Here is a 23,765-nt window from a genome sequence, read left to right as displayed (position 1 = left end):
CACTGAAACATACCGATTATCTTCCGGGAATATGTATAGTGTATACAGATCATGGTCATCAACAAAGTTCTTCGGAGTAACGTAGCGAAAGAATTGTTTTAGGCGACCTTTAGATTTTGTCTTCATTTTTGTATTTAGTGAATCCGGTAGCATATCCTGCTCTGAGGGGACCGACTCGTTATTGAGCTTATTTTTTGTAAGCTCTTCCTGGATTTTCATCAATTCCAAGTTGTGTATACTTATTCTAGAATGCTTGTGGTACGGGTGTTCTATTGACGACATGCGGCGTGCATTGTTCGGTGACTTGATATCGCTCAACCGCAATGAACTTTTTCTGTCGATGTAGTATTTATTCTTATCATTGTACACGTACTTCGAATAAGAGGGAGCGCTTATATTGCTTGCAATACTTCCTGGACCACTGTCGATCTTGACGGACGAAGATCTCCTAACGGAACTCCTTCTCGAAGAATGACATCTATCCTTTTGAGTATCATTTTGTATCCTGATGCTTTTCTGTGACAATGGGTCAATTTTGCGTGCCTCAAATAGAGTTGATCCTAGAAGGATTTTTTTTTATTAAATGTGTAATCGATTAAGTTGTAGCTATGGAAATTTAACATAAGAAGAGTTTGCCAAATTTTCCGTATGTCATAATGGCGAAGAGCAGAATGAGTTTGCATCCAAATGAGCTCAAATTTTGAGGAGTGGAGCAAAATCTATACCATTCACATAAAACTAACGTTTTAAGCGCAAACATTTTTGTCTTCCTAAATATGACTTTAGGACACATTGTGCATTGCCGTATATGTATTTAGCATTTTGCACCAAAGTAGACTCCTGTGGTGAACATAACATCCTCAGACTTTGTTTCGCTCAGACATTAACATTAATTATAAAACTTTTAGAATGTAATGAAGCACTACATTTTACAATAGAATATCATATCGACATATCAGCGTTAATTTAACTTTGAAATTTGTTTTTTGTGTGGCCTGAGCGAAAAAAGTTCTGAGAGATTATTTTCATAACAGGAGTCTAGTTTGGTGCAAAATGCTTGTCAACTTTCAGTGTGTTCTTGGCTGTCGACAGCAGCAACTGTGTTTATCGGTGCGGACCACGCGATAGTCTTTTTATGCGATATCAACTATTGTTCCGGTGCTTGTTCAGTGCCTGCAGATCTTTGGATATTGTAATTTTCCGTTGAAATCGGTGGTCTAAATAAAAAAAAGTTTCGCCCTGACTTTCTTGTTATTTTGACTTTTGTTTTCTTCAAATTAGTTATATTTGTCGTATTAGTTATTTTTGTCGTTTCTGTGTTTATTATAACAGTATTACGAACACGATTGCCATCAATTTAAAAATTAAAATAAGGTGGTGTAAAATGCACTGTTTAATGTCTGAACTAGCAATGCTGCATGATAAATCCACAAAAATATATTGAAAATTGAGAAAATTGTGTTTAACATTTTCAAACGAGAATTAAATAAATTTAACAACTCTGTATCATAAAAATACAGATTTAAATTTACTGTCTAATTTTCTTATGAAAACAGTACTTGATCGCGCACGGGTGGGATCCCTACGTTGTGTTTTAATACGGATAAGTACGGAGACGAATAAATGAAATAAGACACACCGATGTGCTTGGCCGTCCTGCCATGGCGGAGGCATACGAACTACTGGTCTATTGTTTATTTGTATTTGCTTGTATAGTAGCTACAGTGGGTAGGGTAGTTGTACATGTAGATGACGTTGCACAAACAGTACTTAATGTTATTTGTAGCTTTATTCGCTCCGGTGACATTAACAAAAAAAAGTAGTGCTTTCTTGAAAATCCCGAAAAGAATATGCTTCCTTAGACCGAGGGGTGTTCCAATGAGCACAAAAAATTGGATTTTTAAAAGTTGGTTTGATAAAAGTATCTCCTCCACATTTCGTAAAAATCGAAAGGGTCAATTTCACTTTTGCAGTTTTGCTCGGTCACTTGGTGCGGGATGACCTGTAAGCTGTTTTTAACCTTATCACTATACTTATAGTGATATATATATATAAATATATATGACGTAAATCTTTGGTACTGCAAATTTAAATAAAATGTGAAACCCGAGCTTTGTGTAACATACCTCCAACACGTGGTACACATTTACCATTGTTGAGCACTTCATCCTCTTTTGAAACTTCTTTACGATATTTTAGACTAGACTTCCGCGTGGTTTCAGACTTCCGTACCACAGATTGCGAATGCTGTTGTTGTTTGTCACTCTGGGATGATTTGAATTCACCATAAGAACTTGTATACTTTTCCGATTTCCTCCGCATTTCATTCAGCACTGGCATTCCCTCGAAATAGGAACGATCGTCTAATGCTTTCAGTGATCCAAGCACTGGCGGAGGCTTAAGAAGCGTTGAGTTTGTACTTTTTTCAAGCTGTTCAAAGTCAATATTTTCCCAATCTTTGAAATTTGCTCCTTCCTCGAGCGTTGCACTTGGTGAGTCTTGTGGTGTCGCGGAAGTAGTTGTAATGATTGGCGGATCCGTAACATGAATGTTGTATAGCTTTAAGGGCTCACACTTTTTCTGCTAAATATGTATATGTAAGTAAAATGACTACATTTTATGCTGTACGGAATATACCTTTCTGCTGGAATATTGATCGATGGAGTTTATGGCGTCCTTCTCGGAATTTAGTTTTGGGATCGATAAATTGATATCATCATATCCAGGTTGCAGAAGCCTCTGTTTTTGAATATTACATTTTATATCCCTTATCTAGAATTGAATATAGTTAAGAAATGAACGGCGGCAAAATCAGCTATATATGAGAGCATGCATTAAGTACGTCACGCGAAATTTAGGGATAATCAACCCCTCTCCCGCTTTGGTCACATGTAATAGGGCGTTCAAAACAATCGATTCTAAATCAGGTCCTGATCATTCTGTCAACATTTGAGTTTATTTGGATGCGAACTGATACTGCACTGTCCCTTGGATATTTATTTGGGAATTACCTACTGTAGGAAACGTGAACTTCGCAATAATAATTTACGGGTTTTTTTCCGTGTTGGGTGTATTCATCACTGCGACCATTACTTTGATCTATTGTGATATTCCCCGTTTTTATATTGCTTTATCAGTTATGTCGTATCACTATTTTGTGAAGCGACCGACATAGACTGACCAAAAGCATTTTCCCAGCCAGGTATTACATTTCGAATGAAATGTACTACTTTACTGGGACCTGCATTTCAAATATCAAAGGGTTCTGCCAGCCCCTTATCCAGAAAAATACGCCTTTTATTGAAGATTGCTGCACAAGAGCATAGCAGGTGTTCAGAGTCTTCCTTTTCTATACCACAAAATCGACACATATCCTCTTGAAGTTTTCCTATTAGCTTCAAATGATATTTACATGGACAATGTCCTGTTATCAAACCAGTATAGACACTGAGATCTTTCTTTCATAATTCAAGAATTTTGCTAGTCATTGAAATGTTCGGAATTATGAACCGTTTCGACTGCCTAGCGCAATGGAAGTGTTGTTCCAATTGGTCTCCACTTTCATTTTTTTTTCCATTTCTTGATCTCCATTTTAAGAGAACAAGTAGAAACTCCACAGAATGGTTCTGATCCTATGAGTTGCTGAGATGATCCTAGCCTGGCTAACGTATCGGCTTTTTCATTCCCTTCAATTCCACAGTGGCCAGGAACCCAATATAAGTTTACTTGGTTTTGACAGGCCCATCAACTCATGAACTGGGGACCAACGGCTTTACTTCCCTTCCGAAGAAAGACGTGAGCATAGATTTTATGCCTCAGAAAATCACGGCGGCGCCGACTAGGATTGAATCCAGGCCTTTTGGGGTGAAAGCAGGCATGGAAAATCATTTGCATTCATTTCATACATTCATTTACATTCATTTGCCTCTAACTTTTTTTTCATCAACAGCATTCCGCAAAATGATGTATAGAGCTTTTGTAGGTTTTGTTATTAACTACAATTTTTGCTCATAACTCAAATCTGTATCTCTTATGCATCACGAACTAGAGCGCGCAGAACTTGTTACTGTTTTTCAGTGAATGTAAAATACATTCACTGAAAAACAGCAGTGGCTTCTAATCGCTCTGGTTCGTTATGCATAAGAGATACGGATTTTACTTGTTAACAAAAGTTGTAGCTAATACATCATTTTGCGGAATGGCGTTGAACAAAAAATTTAGAGGCAAATGAATGTAAATGAATGCACGAAATGAATGCAAATGATTTTCCATCCCTTGGTGAGAGGCAATCACCACTACATTACCGGCGCCGCTCTTGCTATCTGCTCTTATGTGAAATTTTATCAGCTACAACTTTGGTCAGCACAATTTTTGATAAAACTTCAAGATATGTATTTAGTTATTAATAGATTTCGTAGCCGATAACATTCTGATATGATTACCCGACTGCTTTGAGGGCAACACTGTATATTGTGTAATTATGACAAAGTAGCCTGGATTTTGTGCCCTATTCTTCGCGCAATGTTGCCTGCTGAGCAGTTGACGAAGAATGTCAAAAGAACATCATCTTCGTAATAAACTAATCGGTAAATATCCTGACGTTCATTTAAAATGCGGACTTCAGTAAAGTTGTAGCTGGGAAAATATATTTCAAAGGGTCAGTGCAGTATGAGGTCACATCCATATGAGCTCAATTTTTTGGAGAATTATCAGGGCTTGATTTGAAACCGATTGAGCTTGGTGGAGCAAAATCGATATTTTGAACCACTCTAATACCTAAATACCTAAATACCCCCTTAGAGTGTGACGTACTTAATGGATGCTTCCTAATGTTTCTTTAATGCAAATAGCGATTGATTGTACAAAGCAAAATCTAACCTTTCGTAGCTCCTCAGCACTAAACCATTTTCCTTTGGATTCGTTATAGCTGTCGCTTGTTGTAGATTCTGAGAAACTCTTAGGATCATCGTAGATATCGCTTCCTTGCTCTTGCGCCGCCAAAGACTCAGCGTTTAGTTTTGCTTTCACGAGTTCTCTTTGTTCACGTTCTCTTCGCTCGTTGCGCTAGTTTTTGTTGTATGAAATAGGAATGGTTCATTAAGAATTTGTGCCTCATTTTACTATGTGATAATTTTCGAATTTACCTCTGAGCTAAAGCCTTCAACTAAAATAGCAACCAACAAATTGAACAATACATAATTCCCAAAAGTCATTAGTGTTACGAAGTATAGAGCAGCCCAATGACTAGTCTTCTCCATTCCATTGAATAGGACCACGTTCCAATCTTCTTGCGTAAGGATCTGCATAGTTGAAACATATTTAAGGTTTGTGCAACGTAATAAGGTGTTGTGATATTTCATTCAAAAACATACAATGATTCAAGTTATTACGAGATCTACTTCATGCGTATTATGCGTATTATACGATGCACGTTCGACCTGTACAAACTACGCCAAAAAAACATTCAAGCTACAGAAATGTGTTTCCAACTAGATGCATAAACACACCGAAAGACAATACAGAAGTGCTACGAATGTACAGAAGTACTTCTTTAATGTATTTGAAGCGTTTTCTTTCTTTGCTTATTGGATGAGTAAAAAGGGAGGACATAATTCAACAATTGAGAAAGTAAACAAATGCTCTGATTGTAACCGATTATTCAACAGTTAACAGTGTAAGTGCTCAGAGCCCATGTTTACTGTAAAACTAAAATCCATTGAACAAACAATTCTTACGAAGTATAACACAAGATGAAATACTGAGTAATTAATAACAACAGCGTATTATTTGTTGTTGCCATATAATAGCAAATGATAGTGAATTGAAAACAAAAAAAAAATTAATCAATTATAAAACCTTAAACTTACGATGCTAAAAAATATTATTTCAAAGAGTATTGCACAATATAAGTACTGAAACATACTGTTTTCCTTCTGCCTTAGAGATAGAATGGAAGTTGGAAATTGTTTCAAAAAGTTTACACAGGTTTTAAAGAGCAACTACACAATTGTACACTTTAGGCTCTAATTAAAATTACCATGGGCAGGACAGTAAATCGGAGTAGGTAGCTACGCTGAGCGCTCCGAGTTTTCCGTTTCAATGGCTGAATTAGGCTTTCAGAATCCGTGTTGAGCATGAGCATGAGCTTTAACGGCCATACATTTCGTAATTGCTGCTACGTGATTGACCAGATGCAACGAAATTTGCGGAAAGAACTAAGAATGAGGCTTGGGATAAGTAATTCATTTCCAGCCTATCAACTCAGTAATATAAAGGGGCTTGAGTTCTAATCCATGATCTTCTGCTCAGTAAACAAAAACAGTCGCTCCAAGGCCACCATGCCCCTTACATCAAAACAAACTACGATCGTTCAAGCCCGGGTAAAAGAAGCTATTCAAATGAAATGGCGTCCTCGAAAGCATTTAACAATGTTCGGATCAAGCGTACGCCATAGTTTTATAAATTTAATAAAAAATAATTTTTTTTTCAATAATTCTTCAAAGGTTCGATCGCGACTGCGGTATCTATTTTTCGAAGAGCATCAAATGAGTAAACGTGGCAATTCGTGGCACATCGCGTTACAAGTGAGAATATATAATGACACATTCCAGCGTAACAGGACACATGAGGAGTCGACTTTCATTACCTTTTAAATCCGCTGTCGGGAAGCTTTTTGACGAGCTTTGTGACCAAGTTCAAGACACAGCAAAAACATAATTATAATATCACATCAAAGTGGATGCACTTCAATCGTTTCGATAATATGGTGTAATATTACTTGCCAAAAAGGACAAAACTATCAAAAGTACAGTCCATGAACTGACATCACGCTGCTTTTACTGCATTTGTCTATTTTTGTGGCCATAAACATTACATGGGATTTTCGACATGATTAAAGTGCATCCTCTTGGATGTAATATTAAAATTTATTTTTGTTATGTTGTTTTCCAGTGGATACAATGTATTCAACTGTCTATATTTAATAAAATAAGGCATGTTATACATTGACATCCCTCCCTCATGTGCGACGTACTTTTATCATTTTCCAGACATCTTTCAAGTACTGACTGTGTATGTGTAGACTATACTTGTTTAGACAAACAAACACGCCAAATGTGTGCGTGACGCTGAGAAAATGCTAATAGAAACACGGACGCTGCTTAGACTGTCAAGAATACGTAAATTCCTCTAGTTAAAACAAAATCAAAAAAATTAAATTTTGAAGGGTCCAGGGCTCATTTGGTTGCAGCATGAGCTGCCTATGGGTTTGATGATTTGGATGGAATTCGGACTAAAATATAATGCAAATTTTATCAGCTTCATTCTATCAACTAACATAGCAGGGAAGTCAAGCATATTTTCCATTTTAAATGAGGCATAGGGTTACTATTTCTGACATTTGCATTTGGATATTTACATATAAGTAAGTATGGGGAAAAAGGGAATACTAGAGTACGTGGTACCAAGGTATTGAAAAGTGTATTAAGTCAATGTTTAAAGTTTGCATTAAAAAAGTTTACATTAATCGATACGAGCTTGAAAAAAAAACTACGCTAAATAAACCAAATGATTATTTTCATTAGCAAACAATGGCTTTTGTTTAACTAGAAAAAAAATAGTTCAAGCTTTTTTTTTCAAGCTAGGTTTTGAATCAATTTTTCACGTTTATTGTCGCAATAATATTGTGTTAGATTTTGAGCAGAAAGTTTCAAATGGATGCAGTTGAGGAACAGATGGGGGTTGGAACCTGGAGTACTAGAGGTATCGATAAGCGCTATCGTCCTTCTTGCATCATAAAACGATGCTAGGTTTGGCCAAACTATGCATACCAGCAAAAGATCATCCAACGGTTTTCTACACTAATAAAGCGCCCATAATGGGAAATTGTTTTTTTCTTCTTAATAAAGTTATTGTACAGAAATACGAAAAACACAATCAGATACAACTACTAGAGGCATGTAAAAATGAATGGCAGTCGCATTTATTTTCAAGGTTTTCTGATTAAGATTGCAATTACGAAGGTTCAGAGCTACTGTATGTGAACTAGGAAATCTCTAGTTGGATGAAAGGTTGTTTACTTAACACATACATATAGTTCGATTTTTCTTCGAAAAATGATTGCTGATTTTACTATTTTCCGTTCAAGTTGTTTCAAGTTTGATTCCATCAGTGATTTATCAGGTATCATTCAAGTTTATAACCTTGTTGATCATTCGCTTACTTTGTTATATGTTCATCATTTAATACACATTTGTTTCAATTCCTGTATGGGATTAGTGGGTTAAAACTCAAAATATTGTCTGTTCTTTCCCATCGCTTTGAGCATGGTATGCTTCACCACTGTTCCTATAATGGCTAGGCAGACGGGAGAGGCCTTTTAACCAACATACGGTGATAATATTTAGAAAACATAAGAATTCTTTAACTGTAGTTTTCATGAGTTTGTATCAAATTTATATTGGAATTAATAATGACCAATATTATTTAATCACATAATTGCTAGATTTTGTTTATATTATCAATACATTAAACTTAATATTATCAAGCTTAATGCTTGCTCCAATCGTCACAATATCTTGACTACTGTTTCAAGTTTGAAATACGCATATAGTGAATTTCATGCAAAAGCAGTATTACTCAAGTTTGTAGCATTTTGGTGACATCGAATCGGTTAGAATGATAAAACAACGATGACTTACTACATCTAAACATTGTTGCCGCAGATATGAGATGAGCTTGTCTTTTGGTACTTACTTGAAACACTGTAACCGTGGCCCATAGAATGTTGTTGAAATGTTTGCGGTCACATTCACACAGAGGATGCTTGGAGACTATTTCGGGACAAGTGCATTCCCTCTCTTGTCCAGTTTCATCGACAAATTTACAAAACTTACCTCCGAACAAGTACATGCCAAGTATGCTATAAATTATTTTGGAATATAATGCTGATTGTATTGTGTAAAAGTTTCTATGTTGTAGTAAGTAAGATAATGTTTTTTTATGGATTGTTTTTATGGCAGTGGTTTTTAATGTCAGTAGATTTACTAGAATTTCCTATTTAATCAAACACGCTCCGAGGGAAAAATCCAATAAATGTGTGACCTTCTTCAATAAATTTTCAATCAACGACCGACCATTATCATTATGTGAATTCAGTTTTAATTGCAATAGCTTTGTAGATTTATGTGCTAGGAACGCAAGTCGTGGTATGGTCAAATCTTATGTGTGTGTGCTAAAATCGAAAATCTAAAAATCTTGCTTTTCGAAAACATCACCTACTAATAACCTTTTGCTTCTACTAATGTGATTGTGGGGAATAATACAAAATTAACAATAATGATTAAAGTAGCCTGATGCTACACACTTCGGAATACCTAATCTTACACGTGACGGAATCCATCTTTGACATAAAGGGTGAGACGTAAACAAACATGTCATGTAAAATTCAGTGCTGCGAGATTGAAAACTTCGAAAGTACGTTTGATTGAGCTGAATTTCACGTCTAAAGGGTGTCCACGATGAAATTGCCACACTATGAAATTGCTCTAACTTTTTAACCGTTGGGTAGAATTTAATGAAAATTTGGGTGGATTTAGTTCATAGTGCATTATTTACATCCTGCAAGTTTTAAAGTACTGTGATCTAAACTCGCGGAAATGGAGTCGAAAGAACAGCTCGTGCGTGATAAAATCTTGCGCATTCATCACGAGAACAAGGATCTCTCGCATCGTTCCATCGCTAAAACGTTGGGAATCGCGAATTCCACGGTGTCGCGAGTGATTAAGCTGTTCGAGGAACGGTTGACCACCGATCGGAAGCCCAGAAGTGAAGGAAAAAGTATTCCGTACAACACCAAAAATCACAACCGCGTAGTTGGGGCCTTCAACCGAAATCCGAACGCCTCCGTTAGGGATGTGGCTAAGAAGCTGCACCTAAGCCGAAGTTTTGTCCAGAAGGCCAAAACTAAGGCTGGGCTTCGAACGTTCAAGGTACAAAAGGCCCCTAATCGCGACGAGAAGCAGAACAAGTCCGCCAAAACCCGTGCCAGGAAGTTGTACCTCAACATGCTGACGAAAGTTGAATGCTGCATCATGGACGACGAAACATATGTGAAGGCCGACTTCAAACAGATCCCCGGCAACCTGTTTTTCACGGCCAAGGATAAGTTCAGCGTTCCGGAGCATGTCCGCACTCAGAAGATGTCCAAATTTGCGAAGAAATTCCTGGTTTGGCAAGCCATCTGCACGTGCGGGAAGCGGAGTGCACCTTTCGTGACCCAGGACACGATGAACGGACAGGTTTACATAAAAGAGTGCCTCCAGAAGCGGCTGCTTCCTCTCCTGAAGGCCCACAACGTCCTAACAATCTTCTGGCCGGATTTGGCCTCATGCCACTACTCCAAGGACGTGCTGAAGTGGTATGCGGACAATAAGGTCAATTTTGTGCCGAAAATGTTCAACCCTCTCAACACTCCGGAGCTCCGCCCCATCGAGAAGTACTGGGCGATTATGAAGCAGCACCTTCTTAAACGACCTAAGGTAGTGAAGACAGTCGAGGAACTGAAGAAAGTATGGGTTTACATGCAAAAAACGGTTGATTCACAGGTTGTGCAGAATCTTATGGCCGGGGTTAAGGCCAAGGTGCGGGCATTTGCGTATGGACTGTAAATAAAATACGAGTAAAATGGTAAAATGAAGTTTAATAGTTATTTCTCAATCCCTGAAAATTTGATGGCAATCGGATGAAAACTCGAATTTTGCGAATCAATTTTGTGTGTGGCAATTTCATCGTGGACACCCTTTATTATGCCTAAATTGTATGTCAAAATTGACGCTCGTATATGTCAGTCTCAGAGCACCTAAATTTACATAAATTTTTCTAAGTGTGTAGTTCATCTCTAATGTGTTAAAGTGACTATATTGCAAGAAAACCCGTCACCCTTTCGTCACGTTTCTTCTATGCAGTATGCATTGCATGTCACCAGGAAATCTAAAATATCTCTATCATGACATAAAATGACATACGATAATCGAGCCAAATAATAATGCGTGGTCTCAACTAGATGCACTTCCACATTTATTAATTGAGAGCTTTCGATGCCTGTACCATTTTTGCAGCAAGTCCAATCATACTTCTATGCCCAGGGAAGTCGAGAAATTTTCCAACCCGAAAAATTCCTAGACCGGATCGGGAATCGAACCCAGCCACCTCCAGCATGGTCTTGCTTTATAGCTGCGCCTTTACCGACTGAGCTAAGGGAGGCCCCCTATACTGCATAGAATTCTTGTAATAAAATCATGATAAAAGATTGCAATCTTTCTTGATTCTAGAAAGTTGGTTTAAGTTTGAGGTAATAAGTAGCATGAACCTTAAAGTGTAATAAAGTTCATTGAATGATATTATGTATGACATACATACACATTAGCAAAGTATCATACATGTGTTTAAACATATTAATAAGAGTTAAATCTATGCACCGAAAAAGCGAATTAAATTAATTCATGATTTTTATTTAAATGAAGAGATGCATGGATAAACCATTGTTTTGCGTGTACCATGTAATATAAATACAATGTTAGTTTTCATGACTGAGGTAAAATGTGTTAATACAAACATATTGAGCGATGTAGTTTCTAAATATATGATACAAAAATGAGCCAGCTTTTTGATTTATTTTTTCAAATCAGTCTCATACTATTAGTTGCATCGATGACAAATAGAAGCTTCTGCGAACCGTCGCTTAGCTTTAAATGTTAAAATAGTTTTCTGTTATTTTAAATATCCTGTAAGTATTTTATTACAGCTCAAAACTTGCATAAAGAATCGAAAAGTCAGATGAGTAGTTGAATCAACATATATACAATTAAAACCTATGAAATAGATTAGATGTTGAAATTGACTTACTTAACCGCTTCATCCTTTATTTATTCTGATCAAGTCAATTGATTGTTCTTATTTTTTTTCTTGGCTATAACGTTCCAACTGGATCTTTACGAATGCCCTCAACTTATTGTTCATTGAACACTTTCACCGCTTTTTAAGTCAGCACCATTTATGCATTCGTATATTGTGTCAAATGCACACTAATTCTATAGCATAGAATTTATGTCTAAAACATTTAAATCCCGAACAATTCTAAGATCGCACCGGGAATCGAAAGCTTTCTTTACTGATAAAGCTATCAGTAAGTGTCACATAGTGAATGCTTATTTTTAGACTGAACCATTCTTCTGTTCAGAAATTTGGTCTAACAGTTGATCGTTTTTTTTTGCTGACAAGGTGAATTCTATTTCACACACATGCATAAAATAATAAAATTTGCTTGTTCAGCTGATAGTATCAATGTTGGCTGTTTTGTGAAGACTGTTTAAGCAGATAAAAAATCCATCATCACCGTGATTCAATGGATAAATTTGTAGAAAGTATGTGATTTGAGAATTGTTTAGAATTGAATGATTAACGGCTGTATCGATAACTTACCTTTACAATATATTTCACTTTGAAATAATCTTAATTTATAAGAATTGTATCGCAAATTCATAGAGATTAGTAAACAGTAAATAAAGTTTAATTTTGAGAAGCCAATTTCGCAATAATATATCAAACGTATGCGCTCCCATTCATTTTAGTCAGATAAACATTAAAAAACGAGACAGTAACGAAGCATTTCCCATATGATGAATATTACAAACAACCGTAAATGATTAGGAATAAATAATTATAAGGAAAAACAAGCACTTAAAACTAAAGATTAATCCATCACAAAACACAAGGAATATGGATATGTGATTCCAAACGTCACACATTGTATAAAAACGCAACTTTTCTATGCAAGGTAATGAATTGAATTTGTTAAATATTTCATAGCTACAATTTTGAATTGGGAAGACAACATAACATAATGCATCGAAATAAGGAGTGAGCATACTGTAAATGATTGGAATGTAACAGAACTCTTCAACCATGGAATTGTTTAATTGAACTGGTGCATTTCAATAAGAATTGTTATATAATACATGAGCATGTACAATGGAAGCGAAACATATCTGGATAAAATTGGAAATCTCATTGCTATACCTGAAAAACTGTCACCAAGGCCCATAATAAGCTGTCAAAATTTTTCCTATCACACTCGACTTCACCACCGGCCGCCTCATTTTGTTCGCAGAATTTGCAGCCAAATAGGTTCATTCCAAGGATACTTAGGAAATATTGATAGAAATGTAGTGTTTGAAAAATTCGTTGTCATTTTAAACAGACACTCATGGAATAAAAATGTTTTTTTTCGGTCGGTTATCAATTGCATTGTTATATGGGAATGCACAAAAGTGTTTGAATTTTGTATTCTGGATGTGTTTAGATTTCAATCGAAATTGAACCTGACACCTGTTTGACAGCAATCATTAAGTTCTCAGTTCTTTTTTTTTTTATTTTTGTGTGTAACCAAATCTGAATAGTGTTCTTCGACACATTTGGAACCGATTTAACTGGTTTTGTTTTAGTACGGAATTTTATCTGTTTAAAGGTTCATTCAGAGAAAATATATCTATAATCTTACCTGAATATAAAAATAAATAATATCAGCAATGAGAAAAATATGGCAACATTGTCCATTGTTCGCAGCATCACAAACAGTTGGCGCCGTAGGTTCGGCATAAAGCGTACCAGTTTTAGTATACGCAACAAACGGAATGTCCTCAGTACACTCAATCCGGAATTTCCTTGCCCTTCGCCTAAGTACGCCTGACCAAGTTCAATAACACTGTTGGGAAAAGGGTGTTATTACTTTGTTCAAATTTACTATAATGTAATATTTTCCATCTCATGTACCTCAATATGACGATGACTCCGTCAAACACGTTGAATCCATTTGCAACATATCCAAATGGTCCTTCAGCAATCACTTTCAGCACCATTTCGACAGCAAATATTCCCGAAAACACTATATTACTTGTCTCGACGATTGCAGTCAATTCCTCCGGCTGATTGTGGTATTCTATTCCCATCGAGAGGGTATTGATTAAAATTGCTAATAGTATACCTTGCTGAAAATATTTGTGCTCCACTATCTTTTTGATAAACATTCTACTACAGTGTAGAGAGTTTTTGACTATCTTGTACATCCCTACCACACATTGATATGGTTTTGAATGTTTTTTCCTAGGCTCCTCTATTCCAATGTTTTGATATAATTCATAGCAACAAGAGAATTCTTCATTGTTGATGTGATTTATGTTGGAGACATTTTGTGACAAATTTTTAGCAGCATTTGGTGAAGATTTGTGTGTGACATTCTCGGTGCTATATCCACGTGTGTTTAAAATTGACGAGTTTTTGTTATTGCTATGGTTTGTTCGATTTCTCGTAAGCGTCGAATAGAATGATTCCAGCGTCGTTTGGCCGGTGGGTAATGCCGCTGAGAATGCTACAGAGAACGCCAGCAACTCCTGGCATGTCATGGCGTCCGTCATGCATAGATCTGAGTAATCGTTGAAAACGGTTGCCATGGTGTGAATGGATTGCGGAAGGCTGACCTGCAACGTTATTTTTTTTCCACAAAATTAGATACATTTCCATAGCTGGGATTTTACTGTTACTGTTGTTACCTGCCAAATTCCACTATCACTTGTTTGGGTCATTTTTTCTAAACAATACACATTTTTATCTGTTGTTGGTGCTGGAATAGTTGGAGGCGTATGATGTATAACATATTCATTAAACATAACAGATGATCTTCTTCTACCTGAGGACGTTGGGCTCAAGGAATTTGAAGAGGACTGATTCTGAAAAGTAAAATATTCAAATAAATACTCATCAAACTCTATCCTGTACTTACGTTCTCGCTATTGGGAATCTTCAATAGTACAATTTTCTGCTTGTCATCCATATTGGCGTAATTTGTGCAATTATTTAGAGCATTATTTTTTATGTTCTCCACAGAAACCATCTCGGAAACATCGGGTGAAGACATTTGTTTGTCGGTTCCAACTGTGCTTGTCGTGTTCTTAGGTAGTCTTGGGATGATGGCACATGACGCAATAGCATCTTGATTGTTTTTATGAACACCACTGGTGACAAGAGTGTTGAGTTTAGGACATTTTGGATGATGCACCTTGATTTTGTTCGGCGATAACGTAAGAGTTTCCGGAGTATGTGGCAGCAGTCCTTCCCTTCGATGTTGATATTGATATCTGGAAATGGAATATTTGAGAAAGTGTTGTAGTTAGTACAATCATTATTTATGGCAAACAGTGCATACACGAGGATTTTAGGATTAACGAGAAAAATATTAAGTTTGCATGACCTGATTTAAGCTTTGTATATGAATTTAAATACGGCTGACCAATAGAATACCAGTAAAAATATTGCTGTCTCATGGCCAAAAATATTTAATTTTTCATTTAAAAATGTGTTATGTAGTTTGTGTTAATTAAATTGTAGGATTAACTAGCGTTTTGTTGATGCTACAATATGTATTGTTGATATAATCGTATAATATTATTGAATCAATAATTAAATAGTGTTGATCTTGCGTGGGTTAACAATATTTTTGTCAGTAGTTGACAGCTGACAGTTTACTGTAATCTTATTGCATAAATTTGAGTATATATTCAGAAATTAATTACAATAATGACCCGATTTTGTCAGCCATCAGATTTTTATCCTTGAACTGTAATTCAAAATCTTCCTCATTCATGTCCAATTCAAGATGGATGTTTAAGGTATACTTTGGCGCAATAAAACTACTAAAAAATGCACATGGGTTTCGTAGAACATTAGAAAAGATTTGGCTGACAAAATCGGGTCATTACTGCATTCTTCAAATAGGATCCATCACAGAACGAGTAAACTTATGTTCCGTTAAACTATGTTATGATATCGATGGAATAGTTCAAATATTCAAAATTGTCATTTTTCACCTTGTTATGCGGATTATGACGACATTTAGTATTTTTTTGCTAGTAATTTCTTCTGTTTAGGTAATAATGCTATAATTTATTGAATACTTCACACAAGTGTTGATTTTTTAAGGCTTTTGACTGCCATCGGGATGAGTGTTATAAAGTTATTTTCTTAACACAGTTTAAAATCAACGAATATGAAACATAGATATGTGAGACGTGCCATGCAAAAAATCAATTGATTCTATAATGAGGAGTGCTTAAGAAAAGGTGAGTGAAATAGAATAACAACGAGACATTCATACTTATACAGTCGTAACTTCTTAATGATTCGGCGTTTTAATCTTCGGTACAGGTGTCCAATGTACTTGACAATTTCGGCATAACATGTGGTCGGTTCTGAATTGTTCGTACTTGATGCCAAGGTAGAAGTCGAAGTGAATCGAGCCCTTTCCTGACGCATACGTTCCATTTCTCGTTTCTTGGTTTCCGAAAATTGCGTTGCGATTACGACGAGGCAAAGGTTGATCATGAAGAAGGATCCAATCTGCAAGGGAAATTATTTAGAGGAAATGTTCTCTGTCGTTTTGTTTTGAATTAGAGAAGCGCTAACGAGTACAAGCTGAGTTTCTGCTTTGAGTTCAACATCAGTAATGCTAGGATTTTAGAAATATATATATCTTTTTCTTCACTGCACACTGGCTCCAAAACCGTATTTAGGAAGACGGAAATGTTTGTGCTTAAAAAATGACGCCATTTAAAGTACTAAAAGTGTTATGATGAATTATTTACAGAAAATCAATGTTCAAAAAGACAATTTAAAAAATCGATTTTTCAAGTTACTTATCAAATACCAGTATAAAAGGAAAACCTTTAGAGGTAGAAACTTTGTTTCTTGGGCAAAGTTGCTTCAAATAAACTGTTGTGCCAATCTATCTATAATAATATAAATAAAAAAAAACTTTTTCGACAAAATACTAGTTACCTAAAACTAACGGTTCATACGTAATATTTTGTGGCTTCCTAAATACGGCTTCGGGACCATTATTGTGCGCTGCACAATTTTCTGCTATACACTCGAGATTCAAATTCAGCCTCTTTATACTTACCACAATGAGAAGCACGAAATATATCCAATCCCAGAAACTGTGTGCATCTTGAATATAGTACATTATATCGGTCCATCCCTCTAGTGAAATTACCTGTAGCGATGGAAAAAGTTTACAGTTTAAGATGTATAGAAGTGCTACTAAATTCCGTACCAAAAATATGGCAACCCACGCCAATCCAATATTGTCGAAGGATATTGTTCCCTGGAATGGATTATTTCCCAGCTGTGTGCAGTTGGTATAGTACTGATTCCAATTTACACAAGAACGAGATGTAGGTACGTTATTTGAAAACGGTACTGCAGAGGCTGAAATGTATTAAAACTCACAATTAGCTTATAAATAACTAGTTATTAAATAAACATTTATTTACCATTGCAAAGGAGTGGTCCTATTCTATATGGTGGTAGATTGTTACAGAGATGCATTCCAGAGTCAGCTGGTTTTGAACAAATGTAGTCTTGTTCTTTCGAAAATTCGTAGTAGAATGATATGCTGTTGAGGGGAATTTGCAAGGGGAAACATAAATTTCGTATTTCAACATTTTTTTACAGATCTTATAACACCTATACACAAACGTCCCTGTTAAGCATGCATCTGCGTAGAATTAGGTTACTTGATAGTTTTACTGCTTCTAATTAGGATTAATTTAATAGCAGTTAATTACACGTATTAATAAAACAGATAGAGTGTTAGTAAATTCGAGGTAAAATGGTAAGTTAATTGGCAACGGAAAGGGTTACTGCTCAGGGATGTTACACGATTTCAGACCAAGTTTCATTATTTTTAAAATGGCAACCCCATGCTAAATCCTATGAATTTTTATAAATTTTTCTGCTGAATGAAGTGCTGCTATTCGCATAACAGTTCCATGTATTGTATGTTTTTTGTAGCTTTATTAAGGAGACCTATCTAAATGGGACTGCTATGCCAGCAGCGGCAGGGTTTTACTAAAATAATATAGTATTAAAGCAATTCAAACTGTGTTCAAAGCAAAGAGACTACGAAGATTGTTCTTCAGCGACTAGCATAGCTTTTAGAAAAAAACATTGCTTTTGAAAAAATAATTATGCGTGGACTGAAATTATTTTTCATCCCTGCTACCTTTTTGCTGTGGGTTACAGTTTTACTTTCAGACATGTCTTGGAAGTATTGCAATTTAATATATCAAAGTCGTCTATGTGACAAAATTACGATCGTAAAACATGGATTATATTAATTGCTTAAGCGATGCAATATGCCTTGCTTATAACTTGTAACAGCATTAATGTACTGTATGTTTAAGAGAACGTCGGCTGCTGTCAACTATTATGAAGATGCGTTTGACGCGGGAACAAATTATGGTGTCTAATGGCGTCATCAGTATTTCCCAGCGGACGGTTTTTCCAGGTAAAATGATCCTAAAACTAGACAAACACAAACTAGCTGTCATTTAAAACAAATATAGTTTTAAGCATCTTCTACAAGAATTATTAAATCACTACAGGAAATTATATACCTGCTCTCATTAGCATGGATAAACACACGTATAACCATGATGAACTGAATTGATTGTATTTAATTAAGGCTTCTTTTATATTTTCGTACAGTTCATATTTTTGCCCATGCATAAATTAAAACATGTTGAGAATCGAATTTTGACTCAATCCTCCATAAACGTTAACTCAAATGTTATGTTCTTTCAAATAAGAATTTATGCCTTCGAGTAGCAACGAAAGTCTTTCGACAACATATGACGAACGACCATTGATGACCAAAAGACTTGTTACCTACAGTCATTGATGCAATAAGTGAATAAAATTATTGTTCCTGAAACGACCTGAAGTTGCAATATTACCTATATTGAACAAACATTGTACGAAATCTAATATTGAGTGAATGAGTGTTTCAATAGTATAAAATATGAGTAGAAAATAGTTGACACATGAATAATTTGTCAGTGTATTTGAAAGTGTTACCATGCGTGAGCCATCCTTGTTGTACCTTAAACAGGAATAAAACACAGCAAGAAATAATAATATCAAAAAACACCATTCCGATATCCTATTACGGAACGCGAAACGAACATACTAGCAGAACATCAGAACATGTATGAGTGTAAATTTAAATCATTGAACATGAGTTCATCTTATTTCAGTAGATCTGTAAAAAAGATGTTACGTTATCTTGGCGTGATGATTCAAAATTTTATTTTTTTTTTATTATTATTTTTTGCTGTGTATTTTCCATTTTAATTGAAATTTCAAATCAAAATAGTAACTAAATATGCAACCGAATTCGGAATTTTACCTGTTTGAAATATATCTAAACAACAAGTTCTTATTTCACAACATGAATACATTTACTGTTTCTACTCTAGTTGAGTGCTTTCTGTAGAATTTGAATTCGAAAAAGCTACTTTAGAGATGAGAATTATGATAGTTGGTAGAAGACATCTAAACATTGTATCTAGGAAGACACCGTTACAAACAAAATGTCACCGTCGAATCGAATAGTAAACTCTTACGAATTAAGACGAACTCGAACTCTGTATTCATCTGGAATAGCCCTGCAATAGATGGCAATGATTGGAAGTTTGCGATAAATTTGGGTAATACTAAAAGATTGTGTTCAATCCGGATAGCACGCACGAGGAAACCAAAGTTCGAAAATAGAACACAGTTTTCGGTTGAAATCAAGACGAAAAAAGCTCATGGAAACAGAAGCATACAAATTATAAGTATAAGATTATCATCAGAAGTATATCCTGCCTGAATGATGTATTTTCTGGCAGAGGGCATCATTAGTTGAAAAGAAAGGTTCAACAAGTTTCACTTCGAATATGGCTTTCTGTAATTGATTAGTATGTGCTGTTTGTGTTACATGTTGGAATTAAATTTTGTTCAGAGATGTTATTTATGTGTATTCACTAGGCATATGTTAGAATATATGCGTCATGAGTATATATATAATTCATTGTTAGTTCTGACTGGAGCTTCCCAAAAGTAATCAACGTGGAAATAATTGTAGTAGTGGCACCTAGTTATCAAGTAGTATTTACAATACGCTGTGAGAATTATATTCGGGCTTCATTACTCTTGAATTTCACTGCTACTACGGATCTTAAGAAGATGACTCTGATAAGAAGTGATCCTAATATTGGGTTAATGCAAACTGATTTTGTATTGCTTTTTTTATAGTAGCAACCATTTGTGCCGTTCAGATTACGCGTGGTTGTTGAAAAATAGGAATATAGAAGATATTTTTCGACGGTCACAACTTTTCGATCCAGAGGTCAACATTAGAGTCGTTTCCTTTATAAATATTTCAACAGTTATTTTCAGCACATTCCGCTGATAAGTTTGTCCGTATGATACATTTTCAAACTATTTCCTAGTCAACAGAATGCTGAAAATTGCACTGCTGGATTCTATTTCCACAAAAATTAATGTTTCACTACAGCATCAAGTTGTCACCAATTATTCACAACGATAAACACAATAGCAGTAGCCTATGTCCAGGCGTCGACAGATTGTAGCGATGGGGATTGCTGCGATGCTTTTCTAGGTTAACAATAAATCGGTGATGACTACAATAATTATTAGGGAAAGTCGGTAAAGACTGACAGCAGGAAAGTAGGACACTTGCTGCTTTTAAATCGAAAAACATGTTAAAATTAATTTCTCGATGCATACTTTTTACATGAACAAACCTCTTCATTTAGTTTATGTTATAGGCTGAGGTTTCAATTTATTCAATACAGATTTTTTGATTTAATTCAGCAAGTGTCCACCTTTCCTGCTGTTTTCATCTTCACCGAACTTCCCCTACAGCGTTCCAGAATTAGATACGATTGGCGATGAGTGCGAGCATTGGGTTACGCTTTGAAAATGTTACATCCCATCATTATACTATTGTTAGTCGTATCCACTTAGTGCTACAGATGTTAGATAACTAAGCAACGGTTAGTGTTAACGGGCTTGAAACGAATCGTTACTCAGATTTCCTTTGCTTTTGGGTCACAATTCTATAGTAAAGGTTACGTTGTGTAAATGTGCTACAAAGAAATTTCAAGAATACAAACTATTTACAAAATTTAATATAAGGTAGAGATGTTTAGCAGACAATATATTAGTCGAGCATGAATAAATTATATTTGCTTGTTTCTCATGAACCCTAATTTATTGAAGCTAACGTGGTTAGATGTAATTGATACTAGTATTCACTATATCAATATACATATATATATATATATACTCTAGATTCTGTACCGTAGTTTGGTGCCATCGTTAGGAAACTGTAATAGAGCTATATTCTAATAGAAGTAATACGAGTGAACATAGCTAATATAAGAAATATGTTTTAGATAGAATTAAGCATCAATCGATATGAATTGTTTTCAAATCACTACATAAGCGTTTGACTTTCTTCTCTACAGCTCTACTCGATTCTCTGGTATGCACGTTTTTACACGGATGCAACTATATGTGTCGAAAAAACTTTCTCCACTATACATAAAGCGTAAATTATATTCTAATCTTGTTCTATTTGTTATTTCAAGATTTTTTGTCACGTTTCATCTGACTTTTCGTCTTACGATAAAGTAATTGTAGTACAGCTCTACTAAGTCAGAGGCGGCGGTTTTGATTCCCGGTTCTCGACTCTCCGTGGCTTAGAGTATCATTGTGCTTGCCACACATTATAAAAGTACATACATTGGTTGACAGAGAAAGCTCTCAATTAAAAACCGTGGAATGCATCAAGAACACTGAGTTGAGGAAGAACCATATTTAGCTGGGGAACGCCTAAATGTATGTATTTTCCAAGTGATCATCGATGATCAACCAATATTTTTTGGGAATTTTGAGAACTTCTACCGATTGGATCTGCATAAAATATAGCAAAAATCAAGTTTGATGATTATTTGAACTAGCTCTTTGACTATTTTGGTGCCACAATATATTTTTTCGCGCTTCGAAAATGCCAATTTCCCATCCCAACCCTATCTTTATTTTCGAAGGAGAAAATCATATTTCCATTTGTTTCTCCCACGTACAAGATGCAATTGGTTCTTTTTTAGGCTCATATTATAACATTGCGGCGTCTTTAGCATTGTGGCTCATGACTTAGAATTTCTATGCTCTTAAAAATGTGAGAAGCCATGCATTTTAAAGTGTCCATATATTGGGGTGCCAATGGAAACGGCCATTTTAAATTTTACACACGGACCTTATACTTAATGTTTGCTGGCTCGAAAAACTACCCCATGAAAAATGTGTGCTAAATCGGACATGATTTAGAGGTGCTGCAAAGCTAAAAAGAAAAACATATTTTGAAAAATCTCCATTTTTAAGTAATTTGTCATCAAAGAAAATTTAAATTTACGATATTTTTGTGTTCCTACCTTGGGAGATTTTTCAGATGAAAATAGATCAATCTTTGACCGCTTTGTGGCACCCATAAGTCATCTCCGATTGAGTCCAAATTTTGCATAGGGTCTTGTGTCTAGTCAATAAATATTCCGGTTGTAAAATTCGATAGTCAGTTTTTTCTCATACATTGATTGGTACCCTAGTTTATATACATCGCTTGGACAACTGACTTCTCACCCGTGGCCAGGAACAATGTCTGTGTGTGTAACACGATATAAAGGTCGGTGTGTTTATCAGCAATCATAGAACGAAATTGCATCCAACAAGTGTAACATTATATAACGCTATATAATGCTTTTGAAATCGGTCAACTGGGTAGGTAGAAATGGCCGGAACACATTTCGGTGAATATGGGTCATACGACTTAAACCGACATAAAATGTGTATAATTATAACTATAAAATAAGATCAGTGGTGGTCATATTGAGTGCCCAGAACCATATTGGCTACATCAGGACATGTTCCGGGTACCCCTAGGGAAGTTGCCAGTTTCTGACCTGGGTCAAAATCCATCATACGGCACCTCAAATTACATTAGAATTCGCAAACAAGATCAATGGTAGTCATATTAAGTGACCGGTAGTCATAGACAGTGACCTTACGTAGCCTGGTGCCTCAAGAAGGCAACCAAAGTCTGAGTTTTTTTTTTTATTAATTAATGGATCAATAATTCTTTTTCCAACCCAAAGTTGAGGCCATCTGTTACCGCGAGACAATTAATAAATAAATAAATAAAACCATACGCTAAACCACATCGTTGCTGAAACCTAGTATGTTTTGTTTCCTCTGTTCGGGACATAAAACCATTGCGACCAGTAATTTGATCTATTGTAGTATATCATGTGCCATTAGTTTAGTGCATGTGCATAACTATTGAGAAATGATGAGGAATTCGGTTTTGATATAGTTGTTATTCTTGACTTCATCGCAAGGAATCGATCCTAATTGAAAGGTCCCGCGATGTATACCCTTTGAAGAGTGAGAGCACCATTCAAAGGCGCCCCTTTTGTCAGTCAAAATTGGATTCCTTTGTAAAAAAAATTAAGCAATGGCACCAATAATGACCATCAGAAAGAAATAGGCATCATCGAATATAAGATTAGATAATATAGATCAAGACTAACTAACCTATGTTTCCATGTTTTAAGATTATCCTCGCTCCAGACAACCCGAGGACTTATCACTATTAACAAGGTATAAAAAGTAACAAGGACTAATATGTGTTTTTTTGATTACTGAAAAATTTCCGCTAGTTTGAAGTAGTCAAGACTACGAATCGGTGGTAGATTTACTTCTCGTAAAATACCATGAAAAGGTAATCTACCCACGTTACGAGGCAACCC

General features: G+C 35.6%; 1 protein-coding gene across 11 annotated transcripts in view; it reads right to left on the bottom strand.

Annotated features, from left to right (window-relative positions):
• Ca-alpha1T (Ca[2+]-channel protein alpha[[1]] subunit T) overlaps positions 1-23,765 on the bottom strand; it is a 39,018-nt gene that overhangs the window by 9,436 nt on the left and 5,817 nt on the right. For 2 of the 11 annotated variants that reach the window (XM_065239387.1, XM_065239386.1), the window contains exons 6-20: positions 20,988-21,047; positions 17,385-17,506; positions 17,165-17,319; positions 17,012-17,104; positions 16,208-16,449; positions 14,837-15,191; positions 14,607-14,783; positions 13,831-14,534; positions 13,559-13,762; positions 8,755-8,920; positions 5,145-5,300; positions 4,879-5,064; positions 2,638-2,772; positions 2,127-2,583; positions 14-560 (exon numbers count right to left, since the gene is read on the bottom strand). In XM_065239387.1, the coding sequence (XP_065095459.1) occupies positions 14-560; positions 2,127-2,583; positions 2,638-2,772; positions 4,879-5,064; positions 5,145-5,300; positions 8,755-8,920; positions 13,559-13,762; positions 13,831-14,534; positions 14,607-14,783; positions 14,837-15,191; positions 16,208-16,449; positions 17,012-17,104; positions 17,165-17,319; positions 17,385-17,506; positions 20,988-21,047 (3,759 nt within the window). Of the gene's footprint in view, positions 1-13; positions 561-2,126; positions 2,584-2,637; positions 2,773-4,878; positions 5,065-5,144; positions 5,301-8,754; positions 8,921-13,077; positions 13,202-13,558; positions 13,763-13,830; positions 14,535-14,606; positions 14,784-14,836; positions 15,192-16,207; positions 16,450-17,011; positions 17,105-17,164; positions 17,320-17,384; positions 17,507-19,517; positions 19,560-20,987; positions 21,048-23,765 lie in introns of all 11 variants that reach the window. The other 9 variants (XM_065239396.1, XM_065239397.1, XM_065239393.1 and 6 more) reach the window with 9 other exon arrangements.

Source organism: Ochlerotatus camptorhynchus, unplaced genomic scaffold (assembly GCF_037179485.1).
Source record: "Ochlerotatus camptorhynchus isolate MF236.1 unplaced genomic scaffold, CSIRO-AGI_Acam_v1.1 ptg000055l, whole genome shotgun sequence".
Lineage (NCBI taxonomy): Eukaryota > Metazoa > Arthropoda > Insecta > Diptera > Culicidae > Ochlerotatus > Ochlerotatus camptorhynchus.
Note: the sequence above shows the minus strand (reverse complement) of the source record. Positions and strands in the feature narration are given on the sequence as shown.